At 41.3% G+C, this 17,544-nt stretch overlaps 1 protein-coding gene across 3 annotated transcripts in view; it reads right to left on the bottom strand.

Annotated features, from left to right (window-relative positions):
* usp25 (ubiquitin specific peptidase 25) overlaps positions 1 to 17,544 on the bottom strand; it is a 212,928-nt gene that overhangs the window by 102,930 nt on the left and 92,454 nt on the right. For all 3 annotated transcript variants that reach the window (XM_043701413.2, XM_043701414.2, XM_043701415.2), the window contains exons 7-10: positions 13,973 to 14,110; positions 12,413 to 12,489; positions 10,809 to 10,882; positions 8,859 to 9,016 (exon numbers count right to left, since the gene is read on the bottom strand). In XM_043701413.2, the coding sequence (XP_043557348.2) occupies positions 8,859 to 9,016; positions 10,809 to 10,882; positions 12,413 to 12,489; positions 13,973 to 14,110 (447 nt within the window). The remainder of the gene's footprint in view (positions 1 to 8,858; positions 9,017 to 10,808; positions 10,883 to 12,412; positions 12,490 to 13,972; positions 14,111 to 17,544) is intronic.

The following is a 17,544-nucleotide window of genomic DNA, read 5'->3' as shown; positions in this document are numbered from 1 at the left end:
GATTCTATCTCAAACACTGCTGAATGTACTTCTCAAGGGTTTTTAGGTGGTGTTATATTTCTGGTGAAGTGCCAGATGACTGGAATTTTAGCTAATGTGATTTCTTTCTTCAAGAAGGGCAGTAGGGATAATTACAGACCAGTTAGTCTGACATCAGTGGTAGGGAAATTATTGGAAAAAAATTTGAGAAACAGGATTAATTAACACTTGGAAAGAATGAGATAGGATGGATTTCTTAGAGGGAGATCCTGTTTCACTAATTTAATAAAGCTTTTTGAAAAGGTGATCTTTTATATTGAGGAGGGTTGTGCAGTTGATGTAATTTACATGGACTGCTGTAAGGGCTTTGCCAAGGTTCCAAATGGAAGCCTTGACAAAAAGGTAAGAACCCATGAGATCCAAGGCAAATTGGCAACCTAGATCCAAACTTGGCTTACAAATAGGAGGCAAAGGATAATGGTGAAGGGTTAATTTTGTGATTGGAAGTCTCTGATCAGTGATGTATCAATGGGATCAGTGCTGGACCCTTGCTGTTTGCCATTATATTAACAATGTTGATGCGTGTGTAGAAGGTATAAATATTAAGTTTGCGGATGACACGATAATTGGAGTTGATGATATTGAGGATGATGGCCTCAGGCTACAGTTTGATATTGATTAGCTGGTAAACTGGGCAGAGCAATGGCAGATGGAATTTAATCCTGATTTTGGGAGGTCTATGAAGGGAAGGATACAAAGAATGAATGATAGGTCCCTAGGGATTACTGAGGAACAATGGGACCTTGGTGCACAAGTCCATTGATCCCTGAACGTAGACAGGGTTGGTTGAGGCAGCATACAGAATGTTTGTCCTCAATAGCTGGGGCATAGAATATAGGAGCATGGAAGCCTTGTTATAACTTCATAAAACATTGGTTGGGCCACAGATGGAATACTGAGTGCAGTTCTGGTTGCCACACTATCAGAAGGACTTGACTGCACCGGAGAGGGTGCAGAGGAGATTGGCTAGGATGTTCCCTGGGTTGAAAAGTCTCAGTCATGAGGAGAGACTGGATAGGAGCAGAGGAAGCTGAGGGAGGATCTGACTGAGGTATGCAAAATTATGAGAAATGTAGACAGGGTAGATTTTATTTTCCACTATGCTAGACTTGCCTCAGACCAGAAGGTACAAGTTTGAAGTGAGGAGTAAGTAGTTTAGAGATGAGGGAAAGATTTTCACTCAGAGCATGACAAAAGTATGGACCAAGCTGCCTGAGGGTGGTGGACACAGATATTCTTGCAACATTTAAGCAGCATCTGGATGAGCATTTAAATGTCAAGGCATAGTAGGCTACAGACCAAGTGCAGATAAATGGAATTAGAGTAGTTTGGTGTTTGTTGGTCAGCATGGTTGGCCGAAGGTCCTGTTTCTATGTTTTATGACACTATAAAGAAGTGCCAGAAAGCCTAGAAGCACTGCAGATAATGTAATCACTAGGCCCAGATAGGGTGCATCCAAGATTGCTGAGAGAGGTACGAGAGTAAATTGTGGAGTCCGAGGACTGGAGGACTACAAATGTGACACCATTGTTTTAAAAAAAAGGCAAAGGATAACCCAGGAAACCTGTTAGCTTGACATCATTGGCAGGGAAACTGATGGAAGCTATAGCATGGGATAAAATAAATATAAGATTATAGGATTCTTGGATTTATAAATAGAGGCATAGAGTATAAAGCAAGGGATTGATGCTACATCTCTACAAATCATTTCTCAAACCACATGTGGAATATTGTGTTCTGTTCTGGCCACCTTATTTAAGGAAGCATGCTAAAGCCTAAGAGAGAGTACAAAGGAGATTTACGAGCATGATACCAGGAATGAGGGATTTTCAATAAAAGGAGAGATGAGAGAAATTGAGCTTAATCTTCTTTGCTTCAAGGAGAATAAGAGATGACCTTATTGAAGTGTTCAAAATTATGAACAATTTTGACAGGGTAAGAGCGGATTTTCTGTTTCCACTAGTTGGCATGTCAGCAAGACAGCTGGAATGAAATGGGAAGAACCTTCTTCACTCAGGCAGTTAGGATTTGGAATACACTGAGAGAGTGGTGGAGGTGGTTAGAGTCGAGGAGATGTACAGCATGGAAACAGACCCTTTGGTCCAACCCATCCGTGCCGACCAGATATCTGAACCCAATCTAGTCCCACCTGCCAGCACCCGTCCCATATCCCTCCAAACCCTTCCTATTCATATACCCATCCAAATGCCTCTTAAATGTTGCAATTGTACCAGCCTCAACCACTTCCTCTGGCAGCTCATTCCATAAACGCACCACCGTCTGTGTGAAAACGTTGCACCTTAGGTCTCTTATATATCTTTTCCCTCTCACCCTAAACCTATGCCCTCTCGTTCTGGACTCCCCGACCCCGGGGAAAAGACTTTGTCTATTTACCCTATTCATGCGCCTCATAATTTTGTAAACCTCTATAAGGTCACCCCTCAGGCTCTGATGGTCCAGGGAAAACAGCCCCAACCTGTTCAGCCTCTCCCCATAACTCAAATCCTTCAACCCTGGCAACATCCTTGTAAGTCTTTTCTGAACCCTTTTGAGTTTCACAACATCTTTCCGATAGGAAGGAGACCAGAATTGCACGCAATATTCCAACAGTGGCCGCAACATGACCTCCCAACTCCTGTACCCAATAAAAGAAAGCATACCAAACGCCTTCTTCACTATCCTATCTACCTGCGACTCCACTTTCAATGAGCTATGAACCTGCACTCCAAGGTCTCTTTGTTCAGCAACACTCCCTAGGACCTTACCATTAAGTGTATAAGTTCTGCTAAGATTTGCTTTCCTAAAATGTATCATCTCGCATTTATCTGAATTAAACTTCATCTGCCACTTCTCAGCCCATTGGCCCATCTGGTCAAGATCCTGTTGTAATCTGAGGTAACCCTCTTCACTGTCCACTACACCTCTAATTTTGGTGTCATCTGCAAACTTACTAAGTGTACCTCTTATGCTCGCATCCAGATCATTTATGTAAATGACAAAAAGTAGAGGACCCAGCACTGATCCTTCTGGCGCTCCACTGGTCACAGGCCTCCAGTCTGAAAAACAACCCTCCACCACCACCCTCTGTCTTCTACCTTTGAGCCAGTTCTGGAGCCAAATGGCTAGTTCTCCCTGTATTCCATGAGATCTAACCTTGCTAACCAGTCTCCCATGGGGATCCTTGTTGAATGCCTTACCGAAGTCCATACAGATCACATCTATTACTCTGCCCTCATCAATCCTCTTTGTTACTTCCTCAAAAAACTCAATCAAGTTTGTGAGACATGATTTCCCATGCACAAAGCCATGTTGACTATCCCTAATCAGTCCTTGCCTTTCCAAATACATGTACATCCTGTCCTTCAGGATTCCCTCCAACAACTTGCCCACCACCGAGGTCAGGCTCACTAGTCTACAGTTCTTTGGCTTGTCTTTACCACCCTTCTTAAACAGTGGCACCACATTAGCCAACCTCCAGTCTTCCGGCACCTCACCTGTGACTATCGATGATACAAATATCTCAGCAAGAGGTCTAGCAATCACTTCTCTAGCTTCCTACAGAGTTCTATGGTACACCTGATCAGGTCCTGAGGATTTATCCACCTTTATGCGTTTCAAGACACCCAGCACTTCCTCCTCTGTAGTATGGACATTTTGCAAGGTGTCACCATCTATTTCCCTACAGTCCTTTTCCACAGTAAATACTGATGCAAAATACTCATTTAGTACCTCCCCCATTTTCTGTGGCTCCACACAAAGCCCAACTAGGAGAAAGTGAGGACTGCAGATGCTGGAGACCCGAGTTGAAAAATGTGGTGCTGGAAAAACACAGCAGGACAGGCAGCATCCGAGGAGCAGGAGAATCGACGTTTCGGGCATAAGCCCTTCTTCATTCCTGAAGAAGGGCTTATGCCCGAAACGTCGATTCTCCTGCTCTTCGGATGCTGCCTGTCCTGCTGTGTTTTTCCAGCACCACATTTTTCAACTCCACACAAAGGCCGCCTTGCTGATCTTTGAGGGGCCCTCTTCTCTCCCTAGTTACCCTTTTGTCCTTTTTGTATTTGAAAAAACTCTTTGGATTTTCCTTAATTCTATTGGCCAAAGTTATCTCATGTCCCCTTTTTGCCCTTCTGATTTCCCTCTTAAATATACTCCTACTTCCTTTATATTCTTCTAAGAATTCACTCAATCTCTGTTGTCTATACCTTACATATGCTTCCTTCTTTTTCTTAACCAAACCCTCAATTTCTTTAGTCATCCAGCATTCCCTACACCTACCAGTCTTTCCTTTCACCCTAACAGGAATATACTTTCTCTGTATTCTCTTATCACATTTCTGAACGCTTCCCATTTTCCAGCCGTCCCTTTACTTACAAACATCTGCCGCCAATTAGCTTTTGAAAGTTCTTGCCTAATACCATCAAAATTGGCCTTTCTCCAATTTAGAACTTCAACTTTTAGATCTGGTCGATAATTTTCCATCATTATTTTAAATCTAATAGAATTATGGTCGCTGGCCCAAAGTGCTCCCCCGCTGACATCTCAATCACTTGCCCTGCCTTATTTCCCAAGAGTAGGTCAAGTTTTGCACCTTCTCTTGTAGGAGGTTCCAAACGAGGTTTCAAAAGTGACCTGGAACATATTTGATAAATACGAATTAATAGGACTGGAGAATGGGATTAGGTGTGTAGTCCTTTCAGGAACAGGTACAGACATGATAGACCAAATGACCTCCTTCTGCACTGTAAGATTCTATTGTACACCTGAACTCTCACCTGCATTTTGAAATTCTGACTAGCCTTGCCGTGCATTTCACAACACTGAAGGCCCATAGTCCTTGTACTCAATCTAACCAAACTGCAAACGATTATCAGGGCAGTCCAACAGACTGAGCAGATAACTTGATTAAACAAAATATGAGCAGACAAATTAGGACAGGAGTAGGCTATTCAGTTGCTTGAACAACTCAATAAGGTTTTGGCTGCTCAGATGGTAGTTTCCACTGAAACTCCACTTTCCTGTCTACCCTAATAACTTTCTACTGGTGTTAGTCAAGAGTACAGCCACCTCTGCCTTAAAAATACTTAATGTGCCAATTATACCTGGTGAGGAAAATTCCACTGAATTCAAAACCAACACTTCCCCAGTCTTAAATGGGATGTGAGGGTCACTAACCAATGCTAGCATTTAGCAACAAACTCTAACTGCCCTCGAGAAGCTGGTGATGAGTTGCCTTAGAGTCATAGAGGTGTACAGCACCGAAACAGACCCTTCAGTCCAACTTGTCCATGCCAACCAGATATCCCAACATAATCTAGTCCCATTTTCCAGCACTTGGCCCATATCCCTCAAACCCTTCCTACTCGTAGACTCATCTATGTACCTTTTAAATGCTGTAATTGTATCAGCCTCCACCACTTCCTCTGGCAGCTTATTCCATACATGCACCACCCTCTGTGTGAAAAAGTTGCCCCTTAGGTCCCTTTTATATCTTACCCCTCTCACCCTAAACCTATGCCCTCTCGCTCTAGGCTCCCTCACCCCAGGGAAAAGATCTTGCCTATTTATCCTATCCATGCCCCTCATGATTTTATAAATCTCTATAAGGTCACCCCTCAGCCTCCAATGCTCCAGAGAAAACAGCCTCAGCCTATTCAACCTCTTCCAATAGCTCAAATCCTCCAACCCTGGCAACATCCTTGTAAATCTTTTCTGAATCCTTTCAAGTTTCACAACATCCTTCTGATAGAACTGCCTTCTTTAATCATTCTGGTCTTTACTACATAGGGACATACCAGTACGAGTTCCAGAATATTTGACCTAGTCATAATGATGGAACAGCAATATCGCTTCAAGTCAGTCGAGTGTATGCAAGTGGAACCTGCAGGTGATGGCATTCCTATTCATCTTTTACCTTTGGTTTTCTAGCTGGTGGAGCTCATGGGTTTGAAAACTACTAACTCAGGAGCCTTGGTGAGTTACTGCACTGCATCTTGTAGATTTTATACTCTGCTGCTACCAAGTGTTGTTTTGTTCTCCTATCTCTCATAAAGGTCAACATTTTTTCACATCCACCTGTCAAGTCCCATCAAATCTCATATGTTTCAATAAGATCACTCCTTATTTTCTAATGTCCAATGGATACAAGTTTAACCTGGCCAACTTTGCCTGTTAAGATTACCCCTCGACCCAGATATCAGTCAAATGGACCTTCACTGAACTGCACGAAAGGCAATTATGCCCTCCCTTCAATAAGGAGATCCAAACTGTACACACTACTCTGGATGTGGTCTCACCAATATCTTGTGTAAGTGTACTTTGATATTCCACTCCCCTTGCAATAAACCATAATGCTCCATTTGCCTTCTTAATCACCTGCCGTGCCTCTGTGCTAACTCACTGTCATTCTTATGCTGGGGGACATCCAATTCCACTGTATTGCAGAGTTCTGCAATTTCTCCTCAATTTAGGGTAAGAATTTTTTTCTCCCTTACATGAAAATAGATCTGAGACTGCAAGACCATAAATGATCTTATAGAAATGCGGAACAAGTTTTAAGGTTCCTATAGATTTCAAGAACTCCCATTATCTATTAATTAATGGTTCTTTTAAGAATCCAGATATTTCAAATGTTTCAAAGCTGTTCGACCTCTTGGCAGCAGCTTAAGGTCAGGTCACCTTCATTAAGTCACTCACATCATCAGTGGAATGCAACACTTTGTGACGTATTTAAAACCACGAAACATTATTTTTTGCCAAATGGTAACCCCATCATTTCAGGTACAAACAGAGAGTGTGCCTTTGAACAAAAGAAGAACTGCCTTAAAATTACCTTTTTTTTAACCGTTTAAGATTTCCAGCATTGCGTTTTGTCTTAATAGCTTTACTATTATTCTTTCATGCAATATGGGAGTTGCAGGTCGGGCCAGCATTATTGCCCATTATTAGATACTGTTGAGAAGGTGGTGCTGAGCTGTCTTCTTGAAACGTTGCACTCCATTTGGTTTAGGATACTTGCAATGCTGTTGGGGAGGGAATTCCAGGCTTTAGAATCAGAAACACTGAGAGAACAGTGATATAATTCTAAGTCATGATGGTGAGGTGACTTGAACGGTAACTTGCAGATGGTCATGTTCTTGTCTATCTGCTGTCCTTGCCCTTCTAAGTGGTAGTCATCATGGGTTTGTGAAATGCTGTCTAAGGAGCCTTGTTGGACGTTTGCAATGCATCTTGTAGATGCTACACACTGTTGATACTGAGGGTTGGATCTGGAGGAGTGAACGCTTGTGGATGCAATGCCAATCAAATGGGTTGCTTTGTACTTGATAGTGTCAACTTTCTTGAGTGTTGTTGAAGCTGCACCCATCCAGCTAAGTGAAGGGTATTCCATCACATTCCTGATGTACCTTGCACATAGCGGACAGGCTTTGAGAATCAGGAGATGAGTCATTCACTACAGGATTCCTCATCTCCAACTTGTCTTTACATGGAGAGTGCAACTCTGTTTCTGGAGAATGGTATACTCCAATTTGTTGACAGCGGAGGATTCAGTGATGGTAATGCCATTGAAGGTCACGATGATAGCGAATTTCGCTTTTCGGAATGGTCATTTGTGACACTTGTATTACAGGAGTATTACTTGCACTTGACAGCCCAAACCTACGAACACATGAACAATGGACAAGAATAGGCCACTTAGCTCTTTGAGGCTGCTCCACTATTCAATAAAATCAAGGTTGTTCTTATGCTAACCTCAATTCTGCATTCATGTGCATTCCTGCTAACCTTTCATCCTCTTTGTAATCAAGAATCTATCTACCTGTGCCTTAAAAATATTTCAAGATGCATCTACCGCATTTTGAGGAAGGGAATTCCAATGAAACTCAACTCACAGAAAAAAGTGTTTTCTCATCTCTGACTTAAATTGGCAAACCCTTATTTTTAAATTACGACCCCTACTTTTAGTTTATCCTAAAAAGCTCTTGCGGCACTTGGTCCTCAGTATCTGAGGACTCAGGAATGGTGCTGAACATTGTGAACATCCATTTCTGACCTTATGGTGGAGGGAAAGTCATTGATGAAGCAATGATTATGACTGGGCCAACACCACATCCTGGAGGAACTCTTACTGAGGTGTTCTGGTGCTGAGATGACTGACCTTCAACAGCCACAACCATCTTTATGTATGCTCGTCATGGCCCCAACGAGCGGAGAGATTTCCTCCTAATACACACTGATGTCAGTTTTGCTCTGTGATGCCATAACTTTTCAAATGTAGTCTTGACGTCAGGAACATCATTCTCACCTCACCTCTGGAACTCAGCTCTTTTGTCCATTTTTAAACTGAATCTGTAATGATGCACTGGTGCCCAGAGGTGACATCAGTGAGCAGGTTATTGCTTAGCAACTGCTGCTTGATAGCACTGTTGATGACACCTTCCTTACTTTACTGATGACTAAGGGTGTGGAAAGGGGCCAGGTTTGGATTTCTTCCCTTTTGTGTACATGACATATCTGATTAATTTTTCACATTGTCAGGTAGATGTCAGTGTTGAAGCAGCTTAGCAAGTTCTGCAACGTCTTCAATACTATTGCTGGAATGCTGTCAGAGCCTTTGCGGTATCTAATGCCCACTAGCCATTTTTCAGTATCATGAGGAGTGAACACAATTAGCTTAAGACTGTAATCCTTTGTTACAGCAATTCATGGCATCAATATTTATAGCAGGGCAAGATGACTTACATTAACCCAGCACTGTACACCAAACATGCTAATGAATTAACTAGGAGACAATGAAGTACCCTTCTGTGACAACGCACCTCTTGTCCAGACTTTGCGGAATTGGTGGAGTTTTCTGCCTGCAATGACTCAATCTCGCCTTCAACCATTGCAGCCTCTAAGCACTCATGAAGATCCTTAAATCCATTCACCTGCAATGGGTACTGTCCAAACATCTCCGAATTCTCAAACTTTTTCCCTAATGAGAAAGTAGAAGTTAGTCTCATAGAGTAAGATTTAGGTCTCAGAAATCAGTAAACATCCCCCCCCTGCACCAAACACACACATGCATGCACATCCCACATGACAATCCAGGGAGCATAATTACAAGTACCTAGTTTGGGTATTAGATAAGTGCAGAATCAGACTTAGCAGTAACGTCAAGAATGTTAACATTTCAACACTACCCAGTTCTCAATTTACATGTGCTGCTTTGTAATCCGATTTTCATGTGCCTTTCCAACTAGGATCACAGAAAGAGATGTATTCTTCAATCCCATCAACAAATCCTTGATTGGTAAGTGAAAAGGATGTTCTATATCAAACTTGAACTACATGTGGCTTGGGAATGTTTGATGGGATGGGTAGAGGGAATTATACTCAGCATCTCACCCCATTCTATAGTTGACTTGACAATATTTGATTGGCACAGTGAAGAGGGAATTTACTCTGTTTCTAACCACACGTTGTACCTGCTCTGGGAGATGGGGACACTGATGAGGTGGGATCTTTAGTCCACATGTAACCTGTATAATACCTGCCCTCAAATAGTCATGAGACAATTGAGATGGATTTTTAATCTAATTTTAATCTGTTATGTTCATGACAGCAATGCTCGAGTGTTCAAAGCCCCACAAGACTCAACTAAACTTTCTCTCTTGGCTGAAAGAAAAATCAAAATATAAGTGTCTGAAACAATAATTCAGATGAGTGGCCTGACTGTAATGCTTCCAAATTTGATGGCACAAAGATAAATGGAATATTGATATATAAAAAGGAGGACAATAAGTCATGACAAGGATGCAACGAGGCTTCAGAGGTATAGACGGGCAACCACCTGATGAAGGAGCAGTGTTCCGAAAGCAAGTGCTTCCAAATAAACCTGTTGGACTATCACCTGGTGTTGTGTGATCTTTAACTTTGTACACCCCAGTCAAACACTGGCACCTCCAAATCATAGATCCAATAAAATTGTGGGAAAATTGTGGAAGGTGAAGTGTAATTTAGGAATTATAAAGTTTTCTATTCCTCTTACCAAAATGGATAAATAGATTTTTTTTTTAATTTAAACGTGCAAGACTGAAAAAAAGCTAGGTTTCTAAGAGATGCCAATGTTCTTGCAATAAATCTCCATGTTAATAAGGAAGTTACAGAAAACAATGAGGTAGGTGAATGAAAACGTTAGCTTTCAATGCAAAGGAGTAGACAGTAAAGATATAGTGTTGTATTTATATCAGACTCTGGAGAGGTCCAATGTACAGTTTTAGTCTCTTTATCTAAGCAAGGATACAATTGGCTTAGAAGATATGTAGTAAGATTTACTGGGTTAATTTTGAGGAAAATGTTATCCTATTAAGGGTTTGCACAGAATGAATCTACATTCTCTGGAGATTATAAGAATAACAGATGATCTTACTGTTACACTTTAAACTGTTAAGTGGATTCAACAGCATGAGGGGTTGGAGAGTCCAGAACTAGGAGGTCCCAGGCTCAGGATAAGGGGTCAGCTATGTAAAACTGAGATGTGAAAATTTCTTTACTTGGGAGTCTTCAGAGTGCTGTGAAAGCTCAGTCATGGAATACATTCAAGGCTATCGATATACTTTCGTACACTAAGAAATATGAGGATGCTGCGGAAGATGGAATTGACGTCTCAGTTCACCCATGGTGTTACAGAATGGCACAGTAGGCTTGAGGAGCTGTACACATGATTCTAGCTCCTATTCACATTCTTCGAATTTTTTTCACAAGGTGGGCTTGACGTACATTACCTTCATGCATCCCCACAGCCAGGAACCGTCCATAGAAGAGCTCTACCATTGGGTTCTTTGGTTTTTCACCATCCCTGGCAAGAAAGAAACACTTCACCATACATACTAGCATAGCACTAGGGTAAGCAAGCACAGCATCTTCAGCAAGGCAGCAACCGCTCCACCCACCATGTCTGTCCCAGCTCTTTTATAGAGCTACCTGATGAGTTACATTTCACCCCCTCTTCATTCACAGCCCTACAAGTTACTCCTTTTCAACGAGTGTTTATTCAACTGAAAATTGCCGTAGAATCTGGTTCCAATATACTTTCTGGTAGCTCAGAACACTTTCCAAATCATAACAATTTTTCTCTGAGTAAATAATTTCTCCTCTTCATTCTTTTGCCAATGATCCATTACCGGTGCCCACATTCCAGTTTCTGCATTCCATTCCATCCAATCCTGCCAAGTTATGAATGGACACAATGTGAAATAAAATTTTTGAAGAAATATTTTTGTTTTTTGCCTTGCTTTTTTCTAGATTGTTCCTGGAGAGCACCTTATGTTCTGACCTCCATTCTACTGTAAGTGCACTAAGCATATAACATAGAACCAAAACACCAACTTGAACCCATAGGTTGAATGTCCTGTTCGTGCGCTGGAAATTCAATGTACTATAACTCAACATGAGACAAACATTGAGATCCCAATGCCTCATGTTCACTTGAAAGGCCTTATGTCTTATGGGAATTGCATAATTTTAGAGTAGGGTAGGGTGAAGAGGGGTTGGGTCAAGCTGGGAGGGATAGTCAGAGGTTAGCATGTCAGAAGGTGTAGCTGGGTCAGGTTAGGGGCTTGTCATATTGGTGTGGGTAGTTGCGACAGTGTGAGTGAATGGTGGGTCAGTTCTGGGGTTCCTGAGGAGTTAATTAGGATTTTTCAGTTTAACATTTCTTGGATAACTCTTCAGCTAATTACCATTGAACGGTCTTCAACCCTAAGTCAGAGGTCAGAAGGTCAGGAAGAGTAGGGGAATTACTTATCAGATGTTCAAACTGTCCAGGCGCCTCCCTTGGACAGCAGTGGAGACTGGAAGATTTGGGCCAAAATTTTAATGACATTGGTTGGAGAGTGAAAAGAACTCTTCCTCAAGTAATACGTACTCTCCACCTGAGGGAGCAGACAGTCAGCCGGTTACGGTTTAATCAAAAGAATGGTACCTCAGAAAATGCACCATTCCCTCAACACAGCCTAATTTTGATCTCAAGTCTCTGCAGTGAGTCTTGAACTCAATGCTTTGATAAATTGCAGGTTCATTGCTCCTTACAAGTGGAGTCACAGGTGCACTGAGTAGTGAAGACGGTGTTTGGTATGCCTGCCTTTACTAGTCAATGCACTGAGTATAGGAATTGCAAGGTCATGTTGTGGCTGTACAGGTCATTGCTAAAGCCCACTTTTGAAATACCCATTCAATTCTCGTCTCCCTGCTATAGGGAGGACGTTGTGAAACTTGAAAGGGTTCCAAAAAGGTTTACAAGGATATTGCCAGGTTTGGAGGGTTTGAGCTATAGGGAGATGCTGAACAGGCTGGGGCTGTCTTCCCCATAAAATTATTCCAAGCTTACCTCTCTTCTTCAGTTTTCACTTGAAAGGCATCCTCTAACCAATCCAAAAGCTTATGTGTAAACTCACTCACATCTTGCTGTAGACAAGAACAGGGAAGGAAGGAACACTGAGTAAAAGACCAAACATCTGCATGATCTCTGGGAGGCACCTTTTTTCATTTAGCAAGATGCCTCAAAGGAGCATAACCAAACAAAATTTGACACCAAACTAAATAAGGTGTTATCATGGCAGGTGACAGAAGCATAGTCAAAAAGTTGATTTGAAGGACCTTCTTAATGGGGGAAGACAAATGGATTGTTTAGGGGACAGAATATCAGAGCTTAGGAACCTGGACCTAGAAGTTGGAAATATTATAATCAATCTCCACAGCTAAATCATTAATTCAATTTTATGGTGAAAAGCTGTGGACCTAACACTGACCGTTCTGGTACCAGCACAGTCACTGCTCATCAGTGATCTGTTTCTCAATCTATCCTAGTACTACATTCCCAATCTCATATTCTTGAAGTTTGTGTACTAACTCCCTGTGTGGGATTTTATCACAACTTCTGAAAATCCAAAAACACCACATCCACTACTGCTCTTGTATTTATGCTATAAGTAACATCTGCAAAAGTTTTATCAAACATCATCTTCCCTTCATAAATCCATATTGACTCTGTCCAATCATAATTTTCTTGGTAAACTGTGCTATCACATGCTTTATAGTAGTCAGTAGAGAAAAAGTGATCTCTTCCCATAGTCAAACATCATACACTGATATTTAGTTCAACAGGTAAGAAATCATAAGCTCGATGAGTGCCAGTGGATTGCCAGCATGCAAATATTGCACATTAGTCTTTGGCTATTGATTTATCTAAAGTTCTGCTGGAAGCCAAACAAAATTTGGAGGAAATGAAACAGCTCTGCCATCAGTCTTTCAATCTCCTCACAAGATCGGGTAAGAAATGCACAAAGGGAGGGGAAGGAATGAGGTCAGCTGTAGCAATTGTGCACCTCTTATCCACAATCACTTACAGTTGGTATGGGAAATCAAAAAATGTCAACAGTGTGGTAGGGTTACATTCTCGTGGACTCCGGCATTTTCAGTAATCCCAATATGTAATTTCTTTTTTGCTCATTTTTTATCTTTATTTTCCTTTGCTAGAAATGGAGAATTCCTTCCTGGTACATATAACTTTGCTGGCTCTAGTCCCACTGGAAATGCCTCTTCCTTTTGGACTTCACCCAAGAGATAACTCTATGCATGAACGACACAAATGTTGGTTGTTTATTAAAAAAATGGTCAATTGAGCTCTGATCAATTTTTTGCAGAAGTCTGTGAAAAGCAATCAGGAGTGGCTCTCCAAGCTGACCTCTGTAAATAATGAGACCAATTGCAGTGCTCAGTTTGTGAGCTTAATGGAGCACATTGTAGGGACCTAATCTGAACGGCTGAGTTGCAGCCTGTTATGATCAACTGAACTTATCAATTATAACAGCACGATGCAGATGTGGTATAAATTTATTGCACATTTTAATAATTTGAAATGTCTCGTGCATTGCTACCCAAATCTTACCTGCTGCAAGTCATTCGATTTGAAAGTATCCTTTAATATTTCCACAGCTCTTGAGGGATCCACATATTTCCGTTTGGAGCTAACCATTAAAGCAAACAGCTGTCTTAATTCACGCATAAAAGGAAGATTCCGTCGCTCCTGCAAATATTGGAGGAAAAACGAACTCAGACAATGCCAAAAACAGCTTGTTCATTAATGAAGACGATCCAAAGAGGTGGGGAAGGGGGACACAATATGAGACACACTCTGCCCACCACACATTTAATACAGAGGAGACCGCATAAAGAAAACTACACAATCTAGATAAGGAAATCAATTTGCAAGTGGATGGTGTCCTCTGAACAAAGCTGAGTTCTATCATAGTTTTCTGAAACGATCATTGTTAAAACAGCACAAAGAGTCATTGCATAGAGGCCATGTGAAGTCCAATCCCTTGGGTAAGGTCCTGAGAAACTGATGGGCTCTAGGAAACATAGGGCATCTACTGCCAAGGTGGACAAATATTGCAGACGCTTGCAAACATCTCCAGCTCTAAGCCACATCCTGAATTAGGCGTGTATCTGCTGCTTCTTCACTATTGCTGGATCAAAACCTTTAAACTGCCAAATTAAGCCTGTGCATTGAGTGCACCACAATGACTGAAGCAGATCAAAAAGCAGCTTAGTACCTCTTCTCAGGAGCAACAAATCGTGCCTTGCTAACATGCCTGAGCACGAGTGAAAGCATAAACCAGTGAGCCTGTAACTTCACATGTAAACCAGTGAGCCTGTAACTTCAGACATAAACCAGTGAGCCGGTAACTTCATATGTAAACCAGTGAGCCGGTAACTTCAGACATAAACCAGTGAGCCTGTAACTTTGGACATAAACCAGTGAGCCTTCAGACATAAACCAGTGAGCCTTCAGACATAAGAAGCAAAGCAATTTTCCTCCAAAAGAATAGGGAAGAGGGGTTAGAATGAAATTTGATTTGAACAACTGATTGTTTTAATCTCTATGTAGAAAGCGATACCCTCTATTCTGCACCCAAAAGCCAGATGGCAAAGGATAGAACTGGAGCCAGTATTTACACACCTTCATAAACATTTATTTTCAGAAAGACACTATGAATATGTCTCCTAACCCATCGACCACAGTTTCAGTTCACAGTGGCTCTCATGAGTCCTCAGTTAATGCCTGCATTTATTCAAACACAATTTGCAGAGGAAGGATTCCTTTTAAAATCACACACAGCCTTAGTAAGTTTCATGGCACTCCAAATTTCTCTCAGGATTTGAGAGTCTCCAGTCTAACCATGCTTACTGTAAAGACCAGCTACAATATTTGATACAGCAGTTAACTCCTGGCTAGTTACCTGCTCTCAGTTACCAAGCAACAGCTGAGTAATTGGTAGGATATGTGCATAAATGCCATTAAAACAAACTTAATATAGTTACAACATTACATAAATGTATCTGCAAGCATAGATTCAATAGAGTTACTACGGGTGAACCGTGCCCAATGGTGACATTAAAATGTTATAGTGGAGTTTGAGAAAAGGAAAGCGATAAATAATCTTGAACAAATTTACTAAGATGGCAATTTTAACTGCATAGAATAAAAGAGAAAACAAATTGAGGCACTTGAAATTTATTTTAAATTTTCATTCTATCTCCTCTGAAGCTTACAGTGAGACACAGCAAGGCATTCAAATTTACACTGGTGTATAAACTCCCAGTCTACTACCTATTATCAAGGCAGCAAAAGGAACTGTGCTGTATTTTCAGGTTAGGTGTTTTTTGGCTTCGAAGAAAATATGCAGGTGCTAGGATTCCATGTGACAGATTTCTTTGCACTTCCAAGCAGTAGAGATTGCAGATTTGCAAGGTGTTGCTGAAGAAGCCCTTGGCGAATAGCCACAGTGCATCTTGTAAATTGCACACATTGCAGCCACATTAATCAAATTGACTTTTTTACTTGGGTAGCCATGTTCCTAATCTTACAGACCAGTCCAGGCCAGGCCCCCTCGAAATATTTAAGGTGGTAGCCTAGACCTTACTTTCTTATTTTAAAGTTAGATTGTGAAGTGCATGTTCCAGATGTGATGCAGCTGGTCAAACTACTCGACATTAAGCAGAACACAATTTATTTAAATACTCTTGTCAATATGCAAACAAAAGAAAGAGGAATTTAGAACTACTACAGGAAAGCTTAACCAAATAATAGAAACAGTACCTATGACTAATTAACTGTCCCAATATAGTAATATCCCATAAATACAGCCCTTGGCAAAAGGTAAATTCAGACACAGATTCTTACATGCAGTTCTCCACTTCAGGAGGAAACAATGTCAAGAAAGATTTCAGAGAAAGTGGCAGCTAGGAATCATTTATTGAAGGTTCCAACCCTTCTGAGACCCTAAACAGCTTCTGACTGCTGCAGCTAAAAAAACTAGAAAGCCTGGTCTGAGAGAGCTGGCCATTTCCCTTCCATTGTTCAACAGTTTTTAAAAAATCCAAAAGCCTCCTTAGTTACTTACTTAAGCTATTTTCATGAACTAATCCAGCACCTCTGCCTTTATAATGTCTTTTTAAAAAAATCCAGGACAAAATAACCTTTAAAACTAACAGCATTGTCCCACTTTCGAACTGAGACTGGCAAATTTAAGTATACCTCCATTCTATTATAAAGACATAACAACTTTCTGCCCTTCTCGATACATTTGTCCAAATGTCCAAAATAGCTAGTAATTTGGCAAAACTTTGCATTCCTCATCTAACAGCAAAGATAATTCATCATTGGAAGAGTCTGCACTATAAGAGTTATCATCTGATCTGAACTTGAAATAAATGTTGGATCAATTGAGTATAGCTGGCCTGCAACCTTCTCTGTCCTATATTTAAACCGAAGACACCCTGGTAGAGAAAGAATCCCATTCAGGGAGTTATTTACTGCATCCTTAATGTGGGCAGCACGGTGGGCACAGTGATTAGCACTGCTTCCTCACAGCGCCAGAGACCCGGGTTCAATTCCCTCTTCAGGCAACTCTCTGTGTGGAGTTTGCACATTCTCCCTGTGTCTGCGTGGGTTTCCTCCGGGTGCTCCGGTTTCCTCCCACAATCCAAAAATGTACAGGTCAGGTGAATTGGCGAGGCTAAATTGCCCCTAGTGTTAGGTGAGGGGGTAAATGTAGGGGAATGGGTCTGGGTGATTTGCGCTTCGGCGGGTCGGTGTGGACTTGTTGGGCCGAAGGGCCTGTTTCCACACTGTAAGTAATCTAATGTAAGTAATCTAATCTTAATGAGCACAGAGGAGGAGAGAGAAAAAAAGTCAAACAGCAAGTCGGATCAGTGCCATCTGCAAAAATGCTTATTCAAAGCCTAGGTATTCATACAGGTAAAAATAAACAAAAATGAATCATTGTCCTTTAATAATTTCAAAAATTTTGTCCTGAGCTTACATGAGCCTCCAACAAGGCTCATCAATCCCCGTTACCAATTTCAATCAAGGATAAGGAAGGAATCACACTTCAAGTTACACCCTTTGATGTTGTGCCAATCCCCTTCCATTGTAGGTCACTTAATATAAAACTT

Source organism: Chiloscyllium plagiosum, unplaced genomic scaffold (genome assembly GCF_037043375.1).
Source record: "Chiloscyllium plagiosum isolate Xiang-an unplaced genomic scaffold, Cpla_swu_hap1 HiC_scaffold_12, whole genome shotgun sequence".
Taxonomy (NCBI): domain Eukaryota; kingdom Metazoa; phylum Chordata; class Chondrichthyes; order Orectolobiformes; family Hemiscylliidae; genus Chiloscyllium; species Chiloscyllium plagiosum.
Note: the sequence above shows the minus strand (reverse complement) of the source record. Positions and strands in the feature narration are given on the sequence as shown.